This window comes from Theropithecus gelada, chromosome 12, assembly GCF_003255815.1.
Source record: "Theropithecus gelada isolate Dixy chromosome 12, Tgel_1.0, whole genome shotgun sequence".
NCBI lineage: Eukaryota > Metazoa > Chordata > Mammalia > Primates > Cercopithecidae > Theropithecus > Theropithecus gelada.
In genome coordinates this window covers 117,595,642-117,622,783 of record NC_037680.1, presented here as the reverse complement: position 1 = coordinate 117,622,783, position 27,142 = coordinate 117,595,642, and the positions used below count along the sequence as shown (strand labels likewise).

Here is a 27,142-nt window from a genome sequence, read left to right as displayed (position 1 = left end):
GAACAGGAGCTACGGCCCCTCCAGAGGCTCAGGGGTGCTGGGGACACAGAGTGGGGGGTGACTGTTTCCTGGTTTGATGTTCCTCTCTGTCTCAGGGGCTGTGACAGGTTATTCTTACAAATGTATGAGCATAGAGAAGAATAGAAACCCCCCCAAGATTGCATCACCTGTGTCCATAATATCCGAGACACAGCATCCGAGACACAGCTAACTGACAGTCTTAATATCTGAGACACAGCTAACTGACAGTCTTGTCTTTTCTAAGTAAACTTATATAGCTTCGTGTAGTTTGAGTGAATCCATGTAGCAAATCGGATTACAGCTGATCCTTGAACAACTGGGTTTGACATTGGAGGGTCCACTCATACACGGATTCTTTTCAACCTCAGAAATCCAGTATTGGTGGGAGGTGAAGTCGGCGTATATGGAGGGCTGACCTTCCATGCACCTGCGTTCCGGGGTGGGGGCTGTGGGACTTGAGGGTGCTCGGATTTTGGCATTCTGGGAGTCCTGGAACCCATCCCCTGAGTGTACTGAGGGTTGACTGCAATTCCTAAATTGAATGTTCTACCAGTATTTCCTGGTTTAATTATATTTATCCCAAATAGTTTTAATTTAACATTTTAAATTATTTCAACAAATGCTCCCGAGTCCCTTTCATATGCACAGTCTTAGGTGTGTGGCATGTGAAGACAGGCACATGCCTCCTGTCCCGAGGGACCCACTCTGGCCGGGAGCAGTGGGGGGCAGTGGAACCCACTGATGTCCCGGCAGGGCCCACGCCTGAGCTCCTGGTAAGGAGCAGGCCCCTGGCTGCTTCCACAGTGCTCGCTCTTTTGTTGACAAGCATGGGGTGGGGGTGCACCCTGTCCCTGGCTCTGCCCTGGTGGGGACCCCAGGACTCTGCCTCCATGGGCTCTGCCCCGCTGGAGCATGGGCTCACTGGGTGTGGTTCTGGAGTCCTGGGCCAGGCTGGGACTCAAGGATCCAGGTGATGGTGTGGCGGGGCGTCGGGTGGGGGTCTCTGTTTTATGGAAGGACACAGTGGGCGTGAGATAAAGAGAGAGAGAGAGAGTGGCCCGTGCTGGCAGAAAGCACAGCCGCGTCAGGGCTCTGCATCGTGGTGGGGCCAGGCGGGTCGGCAGGTGCTGGCTTGCGAGGTTGTCCTGCATGCGGTCACTTGGGTATTGAATGAGTGTGAAAGTGGATTTAATACAGTCACTGAGGAAAACTACAGCTTCACGGGACTGACTGGCCTTGTGAGATAAACATTCACCGTCAGACACTCATTCACCCAGACAAACTTTCTGGGCTTCAAGTGAGTTCTTTGGCACATGCCCCCGGCCTCCTTCCCCACAGGGTCTCGCCTGGGGCATTAGAAGCTGGATTGTAACATTTGTTTTAAAAGATGCTTTGTTAGGCTGTTGGTTCTCCTTACAATCCCGGCTTTCCTTAGCATGTGGTTCCCCTCATCGTGTCTGGGTTTTTCTCTCTTATAGTCTATCCTTTATACGAGCTTTTTCCTCTGGCACTGATGATATTTCCCTTCCCTTTTTTCCAGAATTCCAAATCCTGACCTGTGCACACACGCTTGTGTGTTTAGTACAGGCTCTTTGTCGGATATTTGGTGGTTGGGGGAGGGGATCACAACATTTCTGTGCCTCTCACTTTGCTTCCTTAGGATGAATTCTTAGAAGTGGAACTTCTGGTTTCAGGGAATGAACACTTTTGCTAGTTACTGTCAAAAATGCCTCTCAGAGAAGTTGTGCCGAACCACCCAACAGTCCTGGTCACAGAGCAGGCTTCCCTTGGCTTGGGGCTAGGGTTCTTCCCCGGTCCTTCTTCTTCTTCTTTTTTTTTTTTTTTTGAGACGGAGTTTCGCTCTTGTTGCTGAGGCTAGAGTGCAGTGGTACCATTTCGCCTCACTGCAACCTCTGCCTCCTGGGTTCAAGTGATTCTCCTGTCTCAGCCTCCCGAGTAGCTGGGATTACAGGCATGTACCACCATGCCCGGCTAATTTTGTATTTTTAGTAGGACGGGGTTTCTCCATGTTGGTCAGGCTGGTCTCGAACTCCCAACCTCAGGTGATCCACCTGCCTCGGCCTCCCAGAGTGCTGGGATTACAGGTGTGAGCCACCGTGCCCGGCCTCCCAGGGTCCTTCCTAATGCAGGCTGCTTTCTCTCATGTAACCAAGAGACATACACTCATCCCCTACCATGTGCCAGGCTGCGCTGTGGGCAAACACCCCTGCCCTCATGGGGACTGGAGGAAGCCAGGTGACACGTGGAGCCCAGGAATTGGCCAGAGCTCAGGAGGAAAGCAAAGAGGGTGTGCAGTCTTAGACTTGGGGGCCCAGGAGGCCTAGGGAAGCCTTGTAGATACCCAGGTACAGTGTTTCTGGGATCAGGAGCCATGATCCCAAGGCCTCTAATACTTCAGGTATGGCAGGGAGGCAGGGATGGCTGGCCAGAGAGGGCCAGGTGGAGAGACCTGGGGGAGTGAGGCCACAGGGTTGGGGGGCCATGGCCAAGACTTTGACTTCTACCCAGAGTCAGATGGGAGCTGTTGGAGGGTTGTCAGCAGATGAGGGCCGTGCTCTGACTTGGGTGTTAAAAGGATCATGATAGCTGGCTGCGGGTGTCCTGGGCCAAGCAGCAGGGCGACAGGAGGCAGAGACAGGGCGCTGGTTTGAACCTGGGATGCCTGGGGTGGTGAAAGGTGGTCGATGCTGGTCATGCTGTAAAGGAGCCTCAGTGAGTTCCAGGCAAATGAGCAGGTTTGTTTTAGGGAGTGTCTGTGACGAGCACACACTCTTTTTTGGTGTTGCTGCCAGATCCAAGGATCGATGTCGTGCTTGCTGGTGGCCACATTGTGCCCCAAGATGAGACCCAGAAGCTAGTGGAAAGCCAAGACATCGTCACCGGGACTCAGACTGAGCTGGGGACTGGAAGCCAGCTCCTTTCCTGCCTCTCTCCTCAGCCTGCTCCAGGGTAAGTCCCTTGGTGGGAGGTTACAGGTTTAGTAAAAGGCCAGGCAGATGGTAAGTGAATGAGGAACATGTCAGAGAGAAATATTCAGCCTATTATTCATAGTAATATTGAAAACTCACGTGTGTTGAGCGCCTGCTGTGTTCCACACACAGTGACAGCTGGGTTTTCTGTGCTGCCTGGCTGAGTCCTTATCAGCCTGTACGGGAGGGCACCATGCTGTTACTATCTGACTGTCGGGATAAGGAAGCAGGCTGTGGAGAGTTCCAGATTGTTTAGGTAGATTTCAGAGAACTGATGAAAACATAACATAATTTTATCATTTTCTTTTTTTTTTTTTTTGAGACAGAGTCTCGCTCTGTAGCCCAGGCTGGAGTGCAGTGGTGCCATCTCAGCTCACTGCAAGCTCTGCCTCCGGGTTCACGCCATTCTCCTGCCTCAGCCTCCCAAGTAGCTAGGACTACAGGTACCTACCACCACGCCCGGTTAATTTTTTGTATTTTTTTTCAGTAGAGACAGGGTTTCACCGTGTTGGCCAGGATGGTCTCGATTTCCTGACCTCTTGATCAGCCCACTTTGGCCTCCCAAAGTGCTGGGATTAATTTTATCATTTTCAAAGTCATATGAATCTGTTCTCTTTGCATATTTTTAAATGTTCTATTTAGAGTAAAGGAAGTTTATATTAGAGAATTAGGAACATTTGGAAAAGTAGAAATAAAAACTCATTCTATTCTCATAGTCCTATTGTGCATAGCATGTGTGTGTGTTTGTAACCCATTTTCTTCTTCAGAATCTTTTTTTTTTTTTTTTTGAGACAGTCTCACTCAACTGCCCAGGCTGGAATGCAGTGACGTGATCTTGGTTCACTGCAACCTCTGCCCTCTGGGTTCAAGCGATTCTCCTGCCTTAGCCTCCTGAGTAGCTGGAACTACAGGCGCCTGCCACCACGCCCAGCTAATTTTTGTATTTTTACTAGAGACGGGGTTTTACCGTGTTGGCCAGACTGGTCTCAATCCCTTGATCTCATGATCCACCCACCTTGGCCTCCCAAAGTGCTGGGATTACAGGGGTGAGCCACCGCGCCTGGCCCAGAATCTTTTTTTATGCACAGTTTGCAGTAAAGGTGCCCAAACTGTAGGTGCCCAGGTGGTCCAGGACCCTTTCTTGGCTGCCTGCAGACCCCAGGTCCCTTCCTGCACCGTGCCCCCTACACCCCGCTGCCCTGGGTCAGGGCAGAGGTTAGACTGCCTGCCGTCAAGCCTCACGCACCATTTCCTTCTGTCTGCCTTCTGCTCATCGCCGTGTCTGTGATATTTATCCACCTTGTTGTGTTTTCTAGTCTTGAAATTATTTTAAAAAATATGTAATAGATACATATAAAATACGTGTGTTTAAAAATATGTAATACATGAATATGTGTTTTTTTAAATTATAGAAGAATAATGGTAAAAGCGACAGTTCCCTTGGCCGTCTTCCAGTCCCCCTCCTCCAATCCCACTCTTTCCCCCAGGGGACCACAGTCAGCAGTTATAACCTTCCAGGCCTTCTTCCTGTGCATTCAACTATAGTTGTATATTACAATTTTATGTGTGCATGTGCATATGTGTGCTCACATGTTACTGCTTCTTTCCTTTAGCACGGCTGGGATTATACCGTGCACACTGTCCTAAATGTGTGTGTATGTGTATGCACATGCATGTCCTGCAGATCTTCCTCTACAGGCCCCCTCAGAAGCGAAGCCTCCTGGATGGCATCCTAGCTCATGAGCCACTGTCCCACTGGCTGACGTGCTGGTGCTTTCTCTTGTTTGCTTAGCCTCCCTGATTTTCCATTTGCCACTGTGTGTCCACGTTCAGTGACATGAGAGAGCAGCTGTTGGCTCTACTTGCTCTCCTTCCACTGTGTGGAACAGAGCAGGCGCTCAACACATGTGAGTTTTCAATATTACTATGAATAATATTGCTGTGTGCACCTCTCCAGAGGTGCCACCAAGCTGAAATGGGGTGACTGTCGTTGAGGGCCCAAGTCTGGCCCGTGGGTGCTCACAGCACTAGCGACTGGGCCCCCTTGCCAGTGCTCCCCTTGTCTGGGACGTCTCGGCAGACAGAGGCCACGTGGCCCGTTGCTCTCCTCAGGACCTTGGACACAACTCATCTGCCAGGACTTGGTTGTACCAAGGGAGTTGGCCAAGATCAGCCAATTCCTAGTCTTTCTATTGGATTGGACGTTTTTGGATGTCAGATTTCTAAGAGTTTGATTAGCATCTACTACACATCTAGTGCAGTTATGACTACAGAGATTTATCCATTCATTCACCCACTCAGTCACTCACTCGTTCACTTATTCAACAAATGAGCATTGCGGAAGACTTGAGGTGTGTTCCTGAGAACTGTGGTCTGGTCAGGACAATAAGCTGAAACAGTAAGAGGACAGGGGTAGGAAGCATGAAGGAAGGAGGTGAGCTGTACGGAGTGCTTCTGTGTTCTAGGGATTTAAGTTGGGTACTTCCTCTAAGTTGTCTCCTTTAGTTTTCCTGGTAATCCCGGGAGTGCAGTCTGATTGTTAGCAAATGGATGCTGAAGCTGAGTGAATTGTTAGACTGTGGATCAGGTACTAGAAGAGACCCCAAGTGATGTGCTCAGACAGCAGGTGGGGATTTCGGATCTCCACAGAGGCCAGGCCCTGGTGCATCCCCAGTGGAGGACCTATGGTCCCTGGGGCTGCCCTGGGTTGAGGTCCCAGCAGCTCAAGGGACTGTGTGCACTTGGCAGATCACATCCTTCATGCCCTGACTGCATGCTGGCCAGACTGAGTGGCATGGTGATGCCTGGCTGCCAGGGCAGCTGGAGGATGTACTTGTGTTTCCTGAGTTGCTGTCCTGCTGAAAGTCAGAGATCCACAGTTTCACAATCTCTTAGCCAAAATTGTGAAACCCAAAATGCCCCCAACACTGAAATATTTTTCTTAGAATTGATGCTAAAAGCATTGGATGGTCAAATTGGCCCTGAGCGCACGTGAAGCTGTTCGTGGCTTTCCCTTGACCTCTGCAGTTTGAGTATTCAGAGGCCTCGCTGCAGACACAGGGCAGTGGATGCCCATGAGGCCCTCTCCCCAGCCTGCTGGGGTCTCCCTAGCAGGTGGCCATATGACTTTTCTGAAATCCCCAGACACATCTGGCCCAAGGGTTTTGATGGAAGGGCCGTGGACTCAGGTGACCGCGGAGAGGAGAACGGGTACTGAGGCTGCAGCAGTCCGCTACTCAGGCCCCAAGAGCATGGGTGAAGATGCAGGGCTGCCCAGGGGCCTCAGCTGTGTGTCCAGACTGTGCCCCAGAAGTTGCCCAGACTCTTTGGCAAGGGACTTTATGAGACCCTCGTGGTGTGCATTCGCCTCCTGCCTTACCTGGTCCTGCAGGAGGATGTGCGGTTTCCTGGCATTTGCGTGGGGTTTGTCTCAAGCATGGGATGGACAGAGAGGGAGAGGGAGGTGCAGGGGAGAGAGAGATGGGAGAGATGGAGGGAGAGATGCAGGCAGACGCAGACCCTCCGCCTACCCCTAATTCCCCTCAGAAAACTGCTTTTCCTCAGAACTTGGCTCAGAATCCCTTTCTCTGTGGAACCCACCCTTCCTTCCTCTTGGTCTTTTTTTTTTGAGATGGTCTTGGCCATTGCCCAGGCTGGAGTGCAGTGGTGCGATCACAGCTCACTGCAGCCTAGACTCTTGTGCTCAAGCGAGGTTCCCACCGCAGCCGCCCAAGTAGCTGGGACTACAGGTGTGTGTCACCACGCTGGCTAATTTTTTAATTTTTTGTAGAGACGAGGTCTCCCTGTGTTGTCCAGGCTGGTCTCGAACTCCTGGGCTCAGCCTCCCACAGTGCTGGGATTACAGGTGTGAGCCACTGTGCCCAGTCCTGTGCTCTTCCTGAGCCTCTGGTGTACCTTTACTAGGTTGCTGACGTTAACCTGTTTGTCTGTCCCCGAGTGAGGGGGTGCGGTCACATTCTGTTCATCTGCTGCCCAGCGTCAGTCTGTCATGTGGAGGCCACAGTGCGTGGCTGACAGGAGGCCTGGGTCCTTTGGCTCTGTAATCATCCTGTCTGGACTGTGGCAGCCTCCTCGTGGGTCACCATGTGCTGAATGCTGGGGGACATTGTGTGCCACCTCTTAGGAGCCACCCTCACCAGCCTCCTCTCTCTTTTTTGGCCCCTGTCCCCTTCTTTCTTTTTTTTTGTTTAAGACAGAGTCTTACTCTGTCACCCAGGCTGGAGTGCAGTGGTGCAACCTCTGCCTCCAAGGCTAAAACAATTCTCCTGCCTCAGCCTCCAAGTAGCTGGGATTACAGGTGTCTGCCACCGCACCTGGCTGATTTTTGTATTTTTAGTAGAGACAGGGCTTTGCCATGTTGGCCAGGCTGGTCTCAGACTCCTGACCTCAAGTGATCCGCCCACTTCGGCCTCCCAAAGTGCTGGGATTACAGGTGTGAGCCACTGTGCCCGGCCCCCCTGACCCCTGTCCCCTTCTGCATGGGCCCCATCTGAGAGCCATTTCCCTAGTGGCTGTGAAGTCAGATGGTGTTTGTAGTCAATCAGTTGTTTTTTTTTTTTTTTTTTTTTTTTTTTTACTGTTGTAGAGTTTGCCAGGGACCCTCCAATCCCTCTCTCCTTTCCTCTCACACCTCCTCAAGGCAGCAGCAGGGACTTCCCCTTGCAGGCGGGGCTGCGGCTAAGCTGCATGGCTGACTGGGGTTTGGAGGCCCTGAGATGAAGTGAGAGCACTGAGCAAAGCATTGGCAAGTGCTCCTGTACTTTACTGCTGGGCTTTTGGTAGCATTCTCTGCTAAATCATTTCTAAATACGGACTTAATTGGGAGAAATTTAAGATAAGTGCTTTTTAACTTGGTCACAAAATTTGGTCTTTCTCTTGTTATAAAGTGGTGGCATTTAATGCTTTGTACTTAGTTCTAATGGACAATCGGTGCAATCTCTCCTTTTGACTCATCTGTGGCCCTACATGATGGTCACCCATGTCATTATCCCCAGGGTGGACAGTGTTCCAGACGGAAGCCTGCCAGTGCACGGTGAACAGGTGCTGCCCAAGGACCAGCAAGTCACTGCCTTGGGGAGAGAGGAACCTGTGGCAATAGAGAGTCCTGGACAGGATCTTCTGGGAGAAAGCAGGTCTGAACCAGTGGATGTGAAGCCATTTGCTTCTTGTGAAGATTCTGCAGCTCCAGTCCCAGCTGAGGATGGGGGCAGTAACGCTGGCATGTGTGGCCTGTGTCAGGAGGCCCGGCTAGAGCGGATGGGAGTCAGTGGTCCCGGTGGTTCAGACCTTTGGGCTGGGGCTGCCATGGCCAAGCCCCAGGCCAAGGGTCAGCTGGTGGGGGGCAGCCTCCTGATGCACTGCCCTTGCTACGGGAGTGAATGGGGCTTGTGGTGGCAAAGCCAGGACTTGGCCCCCAACCCCTCTGGGATGGCAGGCCTCTCGTTTGGGACACCTACTCTAGATGAGCCGTGGCTGGGAGTGAAAAATGACCGAGAAGAGCTGCAGACCTGCTTGATGAAGGAGCAGCTGTCCCAGTTGAGCCTTGCGGGAGCCCTGGATGTGCCCCACGCCGAACTCGTTCCGACAGAGCGCCCGGCTGTCCCTGCTCCTGTGTTGTCCTGCGATCTGGGAGGCAGAGACCTATACGGTGGCTTCACGGGCAGCTCCTCAGCCTGCTATGCCTTGGCCACGGACCTCCCCGGGGGCCTGGAAGCAGTGGAGGCCCAGGAGGTTGATGTGAATTCGTTTTCCTGGAACCTCAAGGAACTCTTTTTCAGTGACCAGACAGACCAAACTTCATCAAGTTGTTCCTGTGCTACGTCTGAACTCAGAGGGACACCCTCTTCCTTGGCAGTGGGCTCTGATCCAGATGTGGCCAGTCTCCAGGAACAGGGGTCATGTGTCCTGGATGACAGGGAGCTGTTATTACTGACTGGCACCTGTGTTGACCTTGGCCAAGGCCGACGGTTCCGGGAGAGCTGCCTGGAACATGATCCAACAGAACCGCTTGAGGTTTGTTTGGTGTCCTCTGAGCATTATGTAGCAAGTGACGGAGAAAGCCCAGGACACATTCCTTCCGTGTTGGATGCTGGCCCTGAGGACACGTGCCCATCAGCAGAGGAGCCAAGGCTGAATGTCCAGGTCACCTCCACACCCGTGATGCCCGGGGCTGCTGGCCTGCAGCGGGAGATCCAGGAGGGTGCCTACTCCGGGAGCTGCTATCATCGAGATGGCTTACGGCTGAGTATGTCCCGGGCCCCATGGGAAGAAGCATGGTGCCCCCAGAGCACAGTGCAGTGGGGGTGCAGGGCCTTCCTTGTTCTGGGGTCTGATGGGGTTTCGCCCTGGAATAGTTTCAGCAGAAATCGTGTTTTAAAGGAGAATGCATTATCATCCACCCCTTGAAAATTAAGATTACAAATGTGTGTGCCTGGGGAGGGTGGCACCCGGGGTCCCAGTACACCTGCTCCATGCCCATCAGTTCCAGCTGTGTCTCCCAACTCAGGCCATACACTTCAGAGAGCCACTCCTCACAGCAGCTTGGGGAGATTCTGTTGGGAGCAGGAGAGGCGCGGGGACGTACGTCATGCTGGAGTCTGTCTCTCGACCTCCCGCCGGCCCCCACCTCAGTGGTCACATGGAGAGGCCGAGAGAGATGTGAGCATGGCGAGGTGCTCACGTGTTCTTCTTCTGTGCTTTTGGTGTTTAGGCTGCCCTGATCTCTGAAAAATGAAAAACCTGCCCTTCTGTGAGGGTCATGTGATCAGGCCACTCTGCTTGCCCCTTTGAGGTTGATTCTGTTTTACTTTCTTTTTTATTTTCATTTCTTTTTTTTTTTTTTTTTGAGACAGAGTCTCGCTCTGTCGCCTAGGCTGGAGTGCAGTAGTGTGACCTTGGCTCACTGCAAGCTCTGCCTTCCGGGTTCACGCCATTCTCCTGCCTCAGCCTCCCGAGTAACTGGGACTACAGGTGCCTGCCACCATGCCCAGCTAATTTTTTGTATTTTTAGTAGAGACGGGGTTTCACTGTGTTAGCCAGGATGGTCTTGATCTCCTGATCTTGTGATCCACCCGCTTCAGCCTCCCAAAGTGCTGGGATTACAGGTGTGAGCCACTGTGCCCTGCCTATTTTTTTTTATTTTTTGAGACGGAGTCTCACTCTGTCACCCTAGCTGGAGTGCAATGGCATGGTCTTGGCTCACTGCAACCTCCGCCTCCCGGGTTCAAGCGATTCTCCTGCCTCAGCCTCCTGAGTAGCTGGGACTACAGGCGTGTGCCACCACACCTGGCTAATTTTTTTGTATTTTTAGTAGAGACAGGGTTTCACTATGATGGCCAGGCTGATCTCGAGCTCCTGATCTTGTGATCCACCCGCCTTGGCCTCCCAAAGTGCTGGGATTACAGGCATGAGCCACCGAGCCCGGCCAATTTTTTGTATTTTTAATAGAGATGGGGTTTCACCATGTTAGCCAGGATGGTCTCGATCTCCTGATCTCGTGATCCGCCCGCCTCGGCCTCCCAAAGTGCTGAGATTACAGGCGTGAGCCACTGCGCCCGGCCATATTTTCCTCATTTCTTAATAGGTCCACATTATTTTAACCAGTTGTTTCCATATTGCTGATTTTGTAGTGCTGATAACTACGGTTCTTTATTTAAAAGAATTTTGTAAATAATACGTGTTATTTGTACAAACATTAGAAATATAAACAAGAAGAAAATAAAATGAGCTGTAAATCCCCACCACCAAAAAAGGTTAACCACACTTATGTTGGTGTATAGCAGGAGGCTGTGGAAAAATGCGTACGTGCTTTCTCTGTATAAGTGGGTATGGAGTTTAATATGGCTATTAGTGACTAGAGCAGGTGCACGTGTACATGGTTTTAATGTAAGCCTTTCACATTCTTGTCACCGGAAGGCCGAAGACCCACTGTGTGTAGGGGCATGTTGAATGCAGGTTCCTCAGGCTATTCTGAGTTTGGGGTGGTCTGCAGACCTCTCCGGAGGGCTTCTTTGGCCTCTGGCTGCCCTGAGTGAGGAGGTGTGGTGGTTGCAGGCCTGCAGGCTATGCCCTGAGGTGTTTCCCTGGCCGGCCCTGACAGCTTTCCTCTAGGCCTTGGTGCTGCCTACCTGTGCATGGGCTGTTCTCTGGGCCGCGTTCTGGGGACTGGACTTTCTAACCTAAAGCTGCTGGGGACTGAACTGTTGCATTCTGGGTACTGGACTTTCTAACCTAAAGCTGCTATCTAGCCAGGTCAGCACAGGCCTGTGCGTTCTTACCTTCTTACCCTTCAGGCGTACAGTTTGAGGTGAGGCGGGTGGAGCTCCAAGGCCCCACACCTCTGTTCTGCTGCTGGCTGGTGAAAGACCTCCTCCACAGCCACCGCGACTCAGCCGCCAGGACCCGCCTGTTCCTTGCCAGCCTGCCCAGCTCCACCCACTCCACCGCTGCGGAGCTCACCGGACCCAGCCTGGTGGAAGTGGGTATTTGCAGTTAATGCCTGCCCTGGACTTGTCTTGTACCGTGTGGCAGATATCCTAGTTGGCATCTCTCTGTGTTTCCTCGGATATGGGAATACGGTCTGTTTGTAACTTTTGTTTTCTTTTTTTTTTTTTTTTTTGTGGGACGGAGTTTCGCTCTTGTTCCCCAGGCTAGAGTGCAATGGTGCGATCTCGGCTCACTGCAACCTCCGCTTCCTGGGTTCGGGTGATTCACCTGCCTCAGCCTGCTGTGTAGTAGGGATTACAGGCACGCATCACCATGCCTGGCTAATTTTGTATTTTTAGTAGAGACTGGGTTTCTCCTTGTTGGCAAGGCTGGTCTTGAACTCCCGACCTCAGGTGATCCACCCGCCTCGGCCTCCCAAAGTTCTGGGATTACAGAAGCGAGCCACTGCACCCGGCCCTGTTTGTAACTTTCCACACTGTCTTCTAGTATCCAGTGTGACTATACAGCCACTTTAAATCTGCATAAGTCCATGTGTATGGTGGGGTGTGAACACGTTTCAACATGTGTGCCAGTTGGGATCAGTGTGCTGAGGCTGCTTGGGGTGCCCTGTGGAGATAGGCCTTCAGACCTGTCTGAGAGCATGGGAGCCGAGGGGACTGGAAGGCAGGGCACACCTGCCTCGGGCAGCTACTGAAGACGCAGGGGGACCACTGTGGGTGCTGCACCTCTGCCAGGTGCAGTTGCATGTGACCCCACAGACCTTCCTCTACATTGCAGGTGCTCAGAGCCAGACCCTGGTTTGAGGAGCCCCCCAAGGCTGTGGAACTGGAGGGGTTGGCGGCCTGTGAGGGCGAGTACTCCCAAAAGTACAGCACCCTGAGCCCGCTGGGTAGTGGGGCCTTCGGCTTCGTGTGGACTGCTGTGGACAAGGAAAAAAACAAGGAGGTATGCTGGCTGTGGGAGGGGAGTGGTGCCAGGCACCACTTCAAATGGCTCTTGACTTTTGGTCCCAGTTCTCTAAACCTGGGGTTTTTGGAGGAGTCCTGTACATACGGCACCAAGCACACAACCTGGCATGTGGGCGGTTTCCGGATACAAGGAGGCTCTCCTAGCAGCACACACGTCGACATCCAGGCATGTGGACGGTTTCCGGATACAAGGAGGCTCTCCCAGCAGCACACACATCGACATCCAGGGTTGCTGATCCCGTCAAGTTGTAGATTCAGACCTCGAACAGGCCAGGCTCAGGGCTTCGCCTCCTGCCCTTGTGTTGAGATCCCACATCTGGATCTGTGTTCCCTCCTTTCTGAGCCTGGGTCTTGCGCCATTCTCCTACTGCCCACTTAGATGCTGATATCTCGCGGGCACTGCACATGCACGCTTAAAACCAAATTTAGGACCTCCTCCACCCCGCTGGAAAAAACCCCCAAGAAAGAGGCAAGCGAGCTAACCAGCAGAAGCCCTTGGTCTTCCCAGGCCCCGGGAGTGATTGCGTTGTTTATAGCTCACGGCTGGAGCAGGGACTGGTGTGTGCGAGGCGTCCCTCTAGGTGCACTGAACACTGGCAGCTGCTCGTTCCCCCCACCCCTTTCCTCCCCAGTTATCATGGCCATTCTTACATACTCTCCTTCCAAGTAAGGTTTAGAACTTACTGTCCCTCCCTCCCAAGTCCTCTCGGGATTCGTAGCTGCCTGGACATGTTGCGTTGTGGGGGAGTTGACCTCAGGACGATGCCCACTTTCCTGCTCAGAAGCAGCATCTGCTGCTTGCTGTGAATCCTGTTAGACTGTCCAGGTGTGTTCGTGCCTGGCTTGGTGGGTTCCTGGGAGGGTCACGGAATACTGCCCACGGGATCCTTTGCTCCCTGCATTTTCTAGTCACTTGTGGCTGGAATACACGAAAGATCCGAGCTTGGATTGATTCATCATATGTCTGTATCCACGTCTTCCTAGTACTCATGCTTTTTTAGTGGATCTTTTGGATTTTCTAGATCAACAACCACTCCTCTGCAGTAATGACAGTGTTGTCCCTCCCCTCTGTGATTTGCCTGTCATCATCCTTTGATCCTTTGCTCCTGTCTGTCCTTAGCTAGGACCTGTGGAGTGTGCTGCACAGCAGGTGTGCTGCTGCTTCTCCAAGGTGGCCATGGCTCCTTTCATTCCTGATGAGCATCTTTTATTCAAGGATCTTTCATTTTACTTTCAACTTGCTAAAATGTTTTAAGAATGAGTGTTGAGTTCTATCAAATTCTATCAAAAGATGTCTTTTCAGCATCTATTGAGATATTCATATCCTTCTTGCCTTTATTAATAAAATGAAAAACATAGTCACAGAATCTGTCTTTGATTACGTTATAACAGTTCTTAATGCATTGCTGAATTTGACTTTTGATTTGCTATTTCTCTCTCTCTTTTTTTTTTTTTTTAGACGGCCTCTTGCTCTGTTGCCGGGCTAGAGTGCAGTGACATGATCTCAGCTCACTGCAACCTCCGCCTCCCGGGTTCAAGTGATTCCCCTGCCTCAGCCTCCCAAGTAGCTGGGGTTACAGGCATGCACCACCACGCCCAGCTAATTTTTTGTATTTTAGTAGAGTTGGGGTTTCACCATGTTGGCCAAGACGGTCTCGATCTCTTGACCTTGTGATCCACCCACCTTGGCCTCCCAAAAGTGCTGGGATTACAGGCGTGAGCCACTGCGCCTGGCCTGATTTGCTATTTCTGTTTGGGATTTTTTTCGTTTATATTCATACCTGAGTTTTGTTTCATTTCATTTCTTTTCTCTTTTTTTTTTCTCTTTTTCATTTATATTCATACTTGACTTCCTTCCTTCCTTCCTGCCTTCCTTCGCTCCCTTCCTCCCTCCTTTCCTCCCTCCTTCCCTCCTTCCCTCCTTCCCTTCTTCCTTTTTTTTTTTTTTTTTTAATGTCAGAGTTGCATGAGGCTGGCCTAGTGGTGGTTGGATGGTGTGTCAATACCTGGAAGATGATGTTCCTTTGGCTGCCCTAATTCTTGTTTCACTCTCTTTTTTTGCTTCACTTGCCAAATAATTGTCTGTTTTACTCATCAAGTATTTTTTTGGTTTCTTTTAATTTCTTGTACTTTCTATGAGTTAATTTTGCTATTTTTCTAGATTATTGTATTGAATGTGTATTTTCAATGCTGTTAGTGATAACAGTGTTTACAGTGTTAAGCTTTCAGAATACACTTTGGCCGTATCCTAGAGGTTTTACTCTACAGTGCTTTTGTTGTCATGTGTTTCTAAGCAGTTTGATTTTTTTTTTTTCTTTTTTTGAGACTGGGTCTCACTCTGTCATCCAGGCTGAAGTGCCGTGTTATGATCTAAGCTCACTGCAGCCTCTGCTGCCTGGGCTCAAGTGATCCTTCCACCTCAGCTTCGTGACTAGCTGGGACTACAGGCATGCACCATCACATCTGGCTACTTTTTTTGTGCTTTCTTTTTTTGGGGGGTAGAGACAGAGTTTTGCCATGTTATTCAGGCTGGTCTCAAACTCCTGGGCTCAAGCGATCTACCTGCCTTGGCCTCTCAAAGTTCTGGGATTACAGGTGTGAGCCACCATGCCCAGCCAACAGTTTGATTTTTAAGTTTCTGTTTTCATCTTTAATTTATCTGAGCAGATCTTCTCATTCTTGGTTTGTATCAGGAATCCGATGGACTCTAGGGGTTTCTTTAAACCTTCATAGCTTAAGGCAGAAGAAAGAAGCCCCAGCATCTTTCTCTTGCTGTAAAAAAAAACCACATGAGTAGTTTTTGCCTTTAAAAAAAAAGGTGTCAATTTAAATGTTATTATAAAGCCAACAAATTACTGAGTAAAGGAACCAATCAAAAAATAGACTTTTAAGGGTTGTTAACGGTTCATAGAACAGAGTGCAGTTCCCACGTCTTAAGAATCTCCTTTGTACCAAGAACGCTCCTAGGCCTGGTTACCTGGTGACAGACAGCAGAGATGGGCATACGTCCCCTGCCGTCACTGTGCTGATGGTTACCTGGTTACGGAGAGCAGAGATGGGCATACATCCCCTGCCGTCACTGTGCTGATGGTTACCTGGTGACGGAGAGCAGAGATGGGCATACGTCCCCTGCCGTCACTGTGCTGGTGGTTACCTGGTGATGGAGAGCAGAGATGGGCATACGTCCCCTGCCGTCACTGTGCTGGGCAGGGTGGGAGAAGCCAGGGTGTTGGGAGGTTGATCCTGTACAGTTTATTAGAACTAGCTTTATGGGTAGGATGCAGTGGCTCACTCTTGTAATCCTAGCACTTCAGGAGGCCGAGGCCAGAGGATTTCTTGGCTCAGGAGTTTGAGACCAGCCTGGGCAACATAGTAAGACCTCGTCTCTACGAAACGTTAAAAAATTAGTCTGATGCAGAAGAATCACTTCATCCCAGGAGGTCGAGGCTGCAGTGAGCCGAGATCATGCTATTGCACTTCAGCCTGGGCAACAGAGCAAGACCCTATCTCCAAGAAAAAAAAAGCCAAAAACAACAACAAAAAGCTTTGTGGTGAATAAAAATGGCTTTCTTTTTTCTTCCCAGCTGTAGAGGAAAAGAGAATTTTTAGAAATCTTTCTGAGTTTTTTTCCCCAGCGTTTAGGATGACCTGCTATTTCAGGGTTAACCATTAATATCCCAGTAGTTATTAAGAGAAAGAGAGCAGGCCTGAGACATATAAAGCTTATGACATGTGAGAGAAAATGGCAGAACACTTGAATATGTAGAATATGAGACACCTATTGTTTTCCAGCTAATGCTCTGAGTTATTTAGGCAAATACTTAAATGCAGGATGCACAAATCATAAGTGTACATTGTTAGGGACTTTCAGCAACTGGACACACACACCACCAACACCCAGATCAAGATGCAGAATTTCCCCAGCATCTCAGGAGCCCTTCTGGGCACAGACCCCAGGGTACCCACTCTCTTGGCTTTTAACATAATCAGGCTTGCCTATTTCTGGACATTCTATTTATGTAATGCTCTAATGATGTGAGCTCCAATGATGTTGTGTATCTTTTTGTGTGCTTGTTCACCATCTGCATATTTTCTTTGATGAAATCTTTTCAAACCTTTGCCAGCTTTTAAAAATTGGGTTTTTGAGGCCAGGTGCAGTGACTCACGCCTGTAATCCCAGCACTTTGGGAGGCCAAAGCGGGAGGATCATGAGCTCAGGAGTTCGAGACCAGCCTGGCCAACATAGTGAAACCCTGTCTCTACTAAAGATACTAAAAATTAGCTGGGCATGGTGGCACGCACCTGTAATCCCAGCTACTCAGGAGGCTGAGGCAGGAGAATCACTTGAACCTGGGAGGTAGGGGTTGCAGTAAGTCGAGATCGTGCCATTGCACTCCAGCCTGGGCAACAGGGAGAGACTTCATCTCAAAAAAAAAAAAAAAAAAGGATTTTTAAACAATATTGAATTTTAAGGGTTCTTTATAATTTCTAGTTACTATTCCTTTATCTGAGAGGGAATTTCACCCAGTCTGTAGCTTGTCTTTTCATTCTCTTAGCAGTGCCTTTTGGAGAGCAGAGGTTTTTAATTTCGATGAAGTCCAGTTTATCAATTTTTCTGTTATGGATAATGCTTTTGGTATCCTATATAACCCAAAGTCACAAAGATTTTCTGTTTCCTCCTACAAGTTTTATAGCCCTCGGTTGTACATTGAGGTCTGTGAGGCAGTAGGAGTTGGTTTGCTGTGTGGTGCAAGCCATGGCTGAGGCTTACCTTGTACACGTGAATTTCTACTAGTTTGGCACCAGTTGTTGAAAAGAATCCTTTCTCCGTTAGATGATCTTGGTAGCCTTGGCAGAAATCAATTGACCATATGTGTGTGGGTCTGTTCAGTTCACCAGTCTGTGTCGATGCGCCTGCCAATGACTGCAGCTTCATAGTGAATCTTGAAACTCCGTCCGTTTTCAAGACTGCTTTGAATATCCTAAGTCCTTTGCTTGTTCATGTAAATTTTAGAATCAGCTTGTTGATTTAATTAATTAATTAGTTTTGGAGAAGACAGGGCCTTGCCCTGTCACCCAGGCTGGAATGCAGTGGTGCGATCATGGTTCGCTGCAGCCTCCACCACCTGTGCCCAAGCGATGCCCAGTAGCTGGCAGCCTCCCAAGTAGCTGGCACCACAGGTGTACACCACCACGCCCAGCTAATTTCTTAATTTTTGTAGAGATGAGGTCTTGCTGTGTTGCTCAGGCTGGTCTTGAACTCCTGGCCTCAAATGATCCTTTCACCTTTGTGTTTCAAAGTGATGGGATTACAGGTGTCAACCATGGTTGATTTTTTTTTTTTTTTGAGATGAATTCTTGCTTTGTTGCCCAGGCTAGAGTACAGTGGCGTGATCTCGGCTCACCGCAAGCTCCACCTCCCAGGTCCATGCCATTCTTCTGCCTCAACCTCCTGAGTAGCTGGGACTATAGGCGCCCGCCACCACGCCCGGCTATTTTTTTGTATTTTTTAGTAGAGACGGGGTTTCACTGTGTTAGCCAGGATGGTCTCGACCTCCTGACCTTATGATCCACCCGCCTCGGCCTCCCAAAGTGCTGGGATTACAGGTGTGAGCCACCGCATGCCCAGCCGATTGATTTTGTTAATAATGCCTGCTGGGATTTTATTTGGATTTGTATTGTCCCAGCTATTCAGGGAGAAGTCACACATTGATCGAATCTTCCGTGCCATTTACTTAGGTCGTGTTTGAATTTTCTCATCAATGGGCTGCAGTTTTCAGCATATGAATCCAACATATTTTGTTAGGTTTATCCCTAAGTGTGTCATGTTTTGGATGCTGTTGTAAGTGGTATTGATTTTCAATTTTAATTTCCAGTTCGTCATTGCGAGTATATAAAAATACGATCTATTTTCTGTGTTGACTTTGTGTCCTGCAAACTTGCTAAACTTTTTTTGGTAGATTCTTTGGGATTTTCTACATAGACAGTTGTATTATCTGTAAATGAGGAGTTTATCACCTCCTTTCTTTTTTCTTTTTTTTTTTTTTTTTTTTTTGAGACGGAGTCTCGCTCTGTCGCCCAGGCTGGAGTGCAGTGGCGCGATCTCGGCTCACTGCAAGCTCCGCCTCCGGGGCTTACGCCATTCTCCTGCCTCAGCCTCCCGAGTAGCTGGGACCACAGGCGCCCGCCACCTCGCCCGGCTAGTTTTTTGTATTTTTTAGTAGAGACGGGGTTTCACCGTGTTCGCCAGGATGGTCTCGATCTCCTGACCTCGTGATCCGCCCGTCTCGGCCTCCCAAAGTGCTGGGATTACAGGCTTGAGCCACCGCGCCCGGCCATCACCTCCTTTCTAATCTCTATGCCATTGATTGGTTGGTTGATTGATTGCCTTATTGCACTGACCAAGACTTCCAGTAAAATATGAGCTAGGAGTGGTGAGAATGGACAGCCTCGCTTTGTTCCCAATCTTAGAAAGAAAGCCTTAAGCCTTTCACTCTTCTCTTAATGGTGAGGTTAACAGTGGGTTTTCTGTAGATGCCCTTTATCAGCTGAGGAAGCTCTCTTCTATTCCTTGTTTGCTGAGAATATTTATTAGGAATGGATGTTGGCTTTTGTCAAGTGCTTTTTTCTGTATTGAGATGATACATTTTTTATTTATGTTGACATGATAAATTATAATGATTGAGTTATGAATGTCGACTCAACCCTGCATTCTTGGGATTGCTCGTAAGGTGTTACTGCCCTTTTTCTATATTGCTGTATTCAGTTTGCTAATATCTTGTTAAGCATTTTTGCATCTACATTTATGAGGAATATTGGTTTGTAGTTTTCTAGCAACGTCTTTGTCTAATTTTAGTATAAGCATCATGCTGCCCTCATAAAAATGAATTTGTGGCCAGAGTGGTGGCTCATGCCTATAATCCCAATTATAGGCTTTGGGAGGCTGAAGCAGGAGAATTGCTTGAGCCCTGGAATTCAAGACTAGCCTGTGCAACAGAGTGAGACCTCATCTCTACAAAATAATTTAAAAGTTAGCTGGGCGTGGTGGTGTGTGCCTGTAGTCCCAGTTACTTGAGAGGCTGAGGAAGGGGAATGGCATGAACCCGGGAGGCAGAGCTTGCAGTGAGCTGAGATTGTGCCACCGCAAGACTCTGTCTTAAAAAAAAAAAAAACAAGCATCTTGCTTACTGACATGAAGCCACGTGCCCAGCGAGAGCACAGATGAGGCCTCATTGGTGTAGAGGAGGCCTGTGGAGGGCGGGCACACGGTGCCCAATTAGCCAGCCAAGGCCAACGCCCCAGGGGTAGGGCGGAAGTGGGGTGGCATGCACAGGACACCCCAGCCCAGGCCTCTGCTGTCCCTACCTCCCTTCCTCCCCACCCTCCGAGAGAAAAGACAGTTTGGGCCTCAGCCTGAGAGTGTTTTGGCCATTTTGCATTTCCAAAAGGATTTTAGGATCAGCTTGTCAGTTTTGCACAAAAGCCTGCTGAGATTCTCGTAGGAATCACATTGAATCTGTAGCTCACTTTGCAGAGTATTGTCATCTTAACAATATTGAGTCTCCTGATCTGTGAATGTGGAAAGTTTTCTATTCATTTAGATCTTTAATTTCTTTCAATAGTGTTTTGTAATTTCAGTGTACAAGTCTTGTTCTTTTGTTTAGTCTCCATTATTTTTATGTCTCGTTTCTTCTTTTTCCCAGGTTTTTCATTTGCTAGAATATATTCGCCGCCAGTTTTTCCAGGAAGGAGTCATGGGTATTACATTTTCAGTCCTTGTACATATTAAAATGTGTTTATTTCTCTTTCATATTTTAGCGGTGATATGCCTTTTCCTCTCAGAACGTTTTAGACCTGTATCTGTTGTAATCTAGCATTATTTTGAAGTGAATTTTGCTAACAGCAACCTGATTTTTTTTTTCTTTCTTGATTTAAAGTCTTTGTCCTTCAAAATTTTCACCAGAATGTCTTTAGGGGTGTATGTTTGTGTGTGTTTTCTTTATTCTTGCTTGATACGTGGTAAGACTTTGATTTGAATATTTAACGCTTCCTTTATTTTAAGAGGATTCTATTCTTAGATTCCGTTAATTCTTTCCTTCTCCCTCCTCCTGACACTCATTTTAGATGTGCATGGGCACGCCTGGAGGAGCCTGCCCTCTTGTCTCCTTGGCCCTGCAGCTGGACAGGCCGCAGGCCTCTTCACTTAGAGTGTCAGGGCCCCAGCCCTCCCAGAGACTCCTGGCGCTCTGCCGCATCTCAGCAGGCCCTACTTCTGCCCCTCAGGACCACAGCCCTGCTTCCCCTCGTCGTCTTGCTTTCCCTCAGTCTCATCTCTGGCCTTTTGGGCCATGGTGGCCCTCCCGTCAAAGGGTCTTCAGAATTTGTCTCCTTTCATCTCTCACAGGCTGGCACCCAAGCCGCCCCCTTCTCTCCTGATGACTGTGAGATGCCTGGATGTTGCCCGGGCTCCGACGGTTCTTTCTGCTCCTGCCCTGGCCCCGATGCCCTCCTGATGCTCCCTTACGCTGCCTGCCCACCCCCCGCCTCCCTCACACCTCCTCACACAGCTCAGGTGCGCTCTGCCGCAGCCCCGTGCTCCCGCTGCCCTCTGCCTGAAGGACCTTCCCCGAGGCGCTCAGAAGCTGCCTTCCCGGGACTCGCTCCCTGTCCCACCCACCTCACAGGGGCCGCACCCCCGCGGCACTGCCTGCCCCATCTTTTTCTCCTCCTTGGCACTCATCGTTCCGTGGTGAGTGATCTCGCTCAGCATCTCGTGCTGACACCTGACAGGCCCATCCTGTGGTCGGCACCCACTGGGTTGCCCGTCGCTCCTTCAGCTGTGTGCCGACACCCGACACCCACGTAGCAACAGGTGTTGTGTCCCGTGACAGGATTTTCAGTGACTCGCAGTGTTTCTTTCTTTTGTGAATGTATCTTTTTCTGTTACACTTTGACTATCATTGACTGTCTTAGCACCTTATGTCTGTCAGTCTTGCTCAACTCTGATTAATCTCAGAGTCAATGTTGAAAACATATCTAAGAGAGATAGCTTTTCTTTATATTTTCTAGTTTTCTGGCTTCTTAGTTCATTCTCTTGGCCAGGGCTTCCAGTCCTTGGTTGAGAAGTGACGTGGATGTTCTCTGGGGCACCTGCCCTGAGACCTCTGGGGCCCTCTCTCCAGCCCAGGTTATGGCTCCCTCAGCTCCGCCTGGCTTCTCCATCACACTCATCTGTCCACCTTACAGGATGGGCAGGAATGACACTGCGTTTCTGGTCAGCTGCTGACCCCCTTCTCTGCTTCCTTGTGCTGCAGGGGTTTACGACTGTGTTTCTTCTTTCATGTCCCTGAGACTTAGGGGAGGCAAATGCAGAGGATGTGTCTGCCACATGGACTGATGGTGCCTCTGGTGTAATGGGATGCTTGAGGACTGGCTCCAGCCATTTCCACCCTCTGTCTTCCTCACAGGTGGTGGTGAAGTTTATTAAGAAGGAGAAGGTCTTGGAGGATTGTTGGATTGAGGATCCCAAACTTGGAAAAGTTACTTTAGAGATTGCAATTCTGTCCAGGGTGCAGCATGCCAATATCATCAAGGTAGATGACGATTTCCTCTTTAGAGATACCCTAACTTGACTCATGTCAAACGTGTTAAATTTGTTGGCTTGAAGATGTTTTGGCAGAGTTGGACTTGGCTTTGTCTCTTCCTAGGTATTGGATGTATTTGAAAACCAAGGGTTCTTCCAGCTCGTGATGGAGAAGCACGGCTCTGGCCTAGACCTCTTCGCTTTCATCGACCGCCACCCCAAGCTGGATGAGCCCCTGGCGAGCTACATCTTCCGACAAGTGAGAGCAGGCCAGAGCCGTGTTGGGGTGAACGCAGGCCTGGGTGCCTGGGTCTGGTGGCTGCAAAGATCAGTGATCCATACTCTGTTCTCTCTCTGAGGTGGATTTAGCCTTCTGTGTGGGGATTTCATGGAGTACGATATATATTTTGAGTAGAAAATTCTATGATTGAAGTAGAGAAAGTGAGATTGGGATGAGAAATTCTATGATTGAAGTAGAGAAAGTGAGGATGAGGCCAGATACAGTCCTGGAATGATTGGGAAAGTATGTGTAATGGTGAAGGTTTATTTACATACATAAAATATCCACAACAATCACAAAAATTAACCAAAAGGGTTGGGATGCAGTCAGAGAGTGTCTCAAAGGCATGTGTGTGGCACAGTGGCCTGCAGGCTGTAAGTTCTCACTAAATGGTGGCTGTTCAGTTAATTAACCAGCAAAATTGAGATCCTGACATTCTCATTTTACAGTAAGTGTTTGTCTTGATCTGTTTTGTGTCTAATTACATACTGAATTTTGCCCATTATTTTGTCGGAATGGGAGCGTGATGATCAAAATAGGAAGGCATTGTAGCAGAGGGAGAGGAAGAAGAAACGGTAACGCGGGTTGGGTTTTAAGGAGAAGGTGGTGGTTCCATCCTGTTCTGCTCCCAGCTCCCCTGAAAGAATTGGAGAAATACCAGCAAAGAGCTGTGTAGACAACTCACATTTGCTCTTGGATTGTTTGCTGGGGACGATTCGATGTCTAATGACGGCTTCCGTGAATCAACATTTCTTCCTCAAAGCTACACACTGTCAGGGGTTGTGGGTTTCTGAAGTTTAGTTTCTCAGGCTCCTACTTGTAAGTTTCAGATATTATGGTTCTGCCAAAAAAAGGTCACTTCTCTCCCTCTTCCTGTGTTGGAAGATGACCTCCTCCCTTTAATTTGTGTCAAGGACTTGTTTCTGAAACTTTACAGCAAATAGAGTATCTGTATGAGGTAACGTTGAGGGTCACTTGTTAAAAGCTCCTTTCTGACAGTTGTTTATTCTGGGGCTAGTGAGACACATAATTATGGTGCTCTATACCCTAACATTTTTGCCAAAAGAATCTTTACCACTTTTGTAAATATATAGACATAAATGTTATTATATATAAATAATAGATTCACAGTTTTTTATAAAGTATATGATCGTACATCAGTGTATGTAGGAATCATGCCCGTTCTCAGGGCATTGCCTGTCAGCTCCAGGTTCATCAGGGCCTGCTCAGCAGCGGGGCAGGGGAGCTGGGCCTGGGATCAGCCCTGGCTTGGTTCAGGCAGCTCCAGGGCAGCGCAGCCAGTCCAGGGCATGGAGGCATCTGCAGGAAGAGCAGCTTTCTTCAAGTTGCTCTTTGTCCCTTTGTGGTTAATCTCTCAGTACTAGTTAATAAATCTTAATGAAACTTTCCATGTTCAAGTTCATGTGTAGTTTGTGTCTCCTGACTGGATCCTGACTGATTTGTATATATCTACATATATATGTAAGTATGTATGCATGCATGCTTGTGTATGTGTATTTATGTGTGTACAAGTATATGTTGTATGTGTAGGTATGCACATGTGTATATGCAGCTGTGTATATATGTGCACATGTATGTATCTAAATATGTATGTATATATAAATATGCAGGCATGTGTTTATAAATATGCAGGTATGTATACATTTGTGTATATGTGTATAAATATACATATGTTTATTAAATGTAAGTTAATTAATTGGGTTTAGTTAACCTGTGATTAACTATTGCTTCTGATTTGAAAGATACTCATTTGTAAATATAAAATTGTCTCAAAAGATCAACATGATACATCCATGAAATCACTAAGTTGATTGGTACAGTGCCAGTCAGACGTTTAACTCATCCTACTTGAACTAAACTGAAAGGCCGATTTTGCTAGCCTCCGTTATTGGAGAGGCAGAGTGGGCAGGCAGTGGTATGCTGCAGCGGCACCTTCGCGGGAACGAAGCCCATTTCCAGCGTACCCGCTCTAAGTCTGCATCATTGAGCAGCCACACATTTGGGGCAGGGATGGCTGATACGCCATGCTGTTCTCTGAGACACCACTGAGGCTGTGCTCCCAGCTCTGTCCCAGATCACTGCCTGAACTCGGGGCAAGTCACTTTCCCTCCCTGTGAGCTGAGGTTGTCGACTTGGTGCTTCTCTCAGGCACTTCCCACTTAACACCAAACCTGCACCCATTCACTTGCCTGCCATGAGTGTCTTTGAGCTGTGGCTTTGTGGCCTGTCTGTCTTTCCTCCTGAAATAGGCATGGTGTGTGTTGTGGGGCACACGTCTGCTGGGAAGGTTTTCTCAGCAGCATACAGAACTCACGAGTCTCATATCGATGTTGCTACCTTGCTGGCTAACGTGGCCGCCCCGGTGAGCACGCCTCCTGGAGCGGCTTTGTTTCCTGTTTGCTTTCAAAAATCTTTCCTGTCCCCAGTTCATTATGAGTCGGAGGTTTATTTTTTCTTTTTCTTTTTTTTTCTTTTTTGGTTCCAGTTTATTTTAAAGGCATATTTTAGTTGAATTGCTTTTTTAAAAAGCCCCCTCTGGCCTCCTGATTCCAGCTAGTGTCAGCGGTGGGATACCTACGTTTGAAGGACATCATTCACCGCGACATCAAGGACGAGAACATTGTGATCGCCGAGGACTTCACAATCAAGCTGATAGACTTTGGCTCGGCCGCCTACTTGGAAAGGGGAAAATTATTTTATACTTTTTGTGGAACCATCGAGTACTGTGCACCGGAAGTTCTCATGGGGAATCCGTACGTATGCTGCTGCGGTGCAGCCTCTCCTCACGTCGTCTGTCAGGACCCCGAGGCCGGCTTGATTTTGGGTGGGAAAATGGCTTCCTTCGCGCCTCTGTGATGAGAGCGTTGAGTGATCAGGGTGATGTGCTAAAAAGTAAGTGGGCAGGCAGGCAAGGTCATATTGGGCAAAGGCACTGGGCGATGGATTTAGGAGTTAATCATTTTATTTTCTCAGCTTTTATTTGTTTGGAGTTTCATCTAATAAAAAGCCAAGAAAAATATTGAAGAGTCCCCCAAAATGGCACTTTTCAAATAAGTGAAGAGGATGCTTTTTAGTTGGGTTTATTTATTTTGATGACAGGAATAATATCTATTTCAATAAAATACCGGGGGGCTGACCGTACAAGGAATCAGGCACTGGATAAAGTCCCGAGGCAGAGGGTTGGTGCTGAAGGCGGAGCCCCTGGCTGGAGGGGCTGTTGCTGCCCAGCCCGATTCCACGTCGCTGGAGTGGGCCAGCTGAGCCTCTGCTCTGCTGTGGGGAGAAGCGGCGTCCTGGGGTGTGTGGCTGAGTTTGCAGCTCTGCAGTCAGGGGAGCCTGTGAGCTGGGGGCTGGCCCGGGCAGGGCCTTCTCTTAGGGAACTTAAGAGAGGAAAGCAAGATGGAAAGGAAGATTGTTGTTCATTTGTAGGGCCTGAGTGGAGACTGACTGCTGACGGTGCTTTCTGCTGCACATGCCTGATCACTGTCTCATCTGCATGTAAACCAAGTGTGTCTTTATGTGTGAAATAGACTTTATTAAATCAGAAACAGACAACAGGTATTTTCTGCTAGCACCTCCACGTATTTTAGAGAGGCGTGGTTGGAACGCGGTGGTGTGGTTGGAACGTGGTGTGTTTGGAACGCGGTGTGGTTGGAATGCGGTGTGGTTGGAACGTGGTGGCCTGGTTGGCATGCAGTGGCGTGGTTGGAACGCGGTGTGGTTGGAATGCTTCTCTAGGTGAGTTCATGGCTGGAGGGTCGGATGATCACGGCACTGCTTGGACCCTCCTGCCTGCTGCTGCAGCGCTCTGCTGCACTGCCCATATCTGCTCCATGCGGTTCTCTAGGAGGGAAACTGATGCTGCCCTCACAGGACAGGTGCACAGGGTCCCTCACAGACCTGCTTGGAGCTGCACCTGACCTGGCGGCCTGAGGTCAGAGCGTTTGCTTGCAGTTGCCACGCGAGCTCCCTGCCGTGCCTCGGGCTCTCGGGAGAGCCTCAGCGCCTGACAGGAGTGGCCTGGGCCCTGGATCCGGTGTCTGCTTAGGCCATGTTTCATCAGTCAGGAGGTGCAGGTTCCAGGCTGCGCACCCTGAGTCCTCAGAGCCCAGCAGCCTTGGCCTGCGCCAGCCTCTCCACGCCAGGCAGCATTGAGCTCTTCTGGGCCTGGATGCCCTGTGTGCAGAGTATGGAGGAAGTGTAAATGGGCTCTTCCTTGCTAAAACCTCCATGCATCTTCAGAGCCACCAAACAGCATGAAATATTGAAGGGAGTTGGTCTATGAAGTGACTTGGAGTTTCCCTTCAGATCTAGTTTGGTTGCCCTGGAGCCTGGTAGGCGCTGGTGGGCTCTGCCTCCCTTGCAGTGGCTATCGTGTCCTCTGTGCGGGAGGGAACTGCCTGTCCCCTGTCCACTGACCCATGATGCCTGCTGCATGGCTTGTCACCCCTTCCTGCACCCAGGCCATGAAGCTTGGGGAGGGTGTAGGGGGGATCCAACCTGGGTGAGAGCTCAGTGCTGCTTGGCCACCTTGCCCTTGCCTCCCAGAGCTGTGGCTCCCACCCTCTTCCTGAGCACCGGCCCTGCCAGGGCTCTGCCCTGCCTCCTGGCCCCTCCTTTCTGGCTGTGAGCGGTGTGCTGCTCCTGGGCCTGCTGGGCTGCAGGCCTCTTCTCGGGAGCTCCTTCCTCCCTCCTGCGTCCTCTCCCCATCTCCCTGGGTGAAGGGGTTTCTGAGTTCTGATTCTCAATCCCATCCTCAGGGACCTGGCTTCTGTCTTGTCATCTTCATCTCCGTCTACTCCATGGTCAGCAG

The 27,142-nt window shown here is 49.5% G+C and overlaps 1 protein-coding gene across 1 annotated transcript in view; it reads left to right on the top strand.

Annotated features, from left to right (window-relative positions):
- PASK (PAS domain containing serine/threonine kinase) overlaps positions 1-27,142 on the top strand; it is a 47,073-nt gene that overhangs the window by 15,615 nt on the left and 4,316 nt on the right. Inside the window, exons 9-15 of the mRNA XM_025405533.1 lie at positions 2,835-2,991; positions 8,027-9,276; positions 11,324-11,508; positions 12,255-12,422; positions 21,913-22,038; positions 22,153-22,287; positions 24,883-25,082. Of these exons, the coding sequence (XP_025261318.1) occupies positions 2,835-2,991; positions 8,027-9,276; positions 11,324-11,508; positions 12,255-12,422; positions 21,913-22,038; positions 22,153-22,287; positions 24,883-25,082 (2,221 nt within the window). The remainder of the gene's footprint in view (positions 1-2,834; positions 2,992-8,026; positions 9,277-11,323; positions 11,509-12,254; positions 12,423-21,912; positions 22,039-22,152; positions 22,288-24,882; positions 25,083-27,142) is intronic.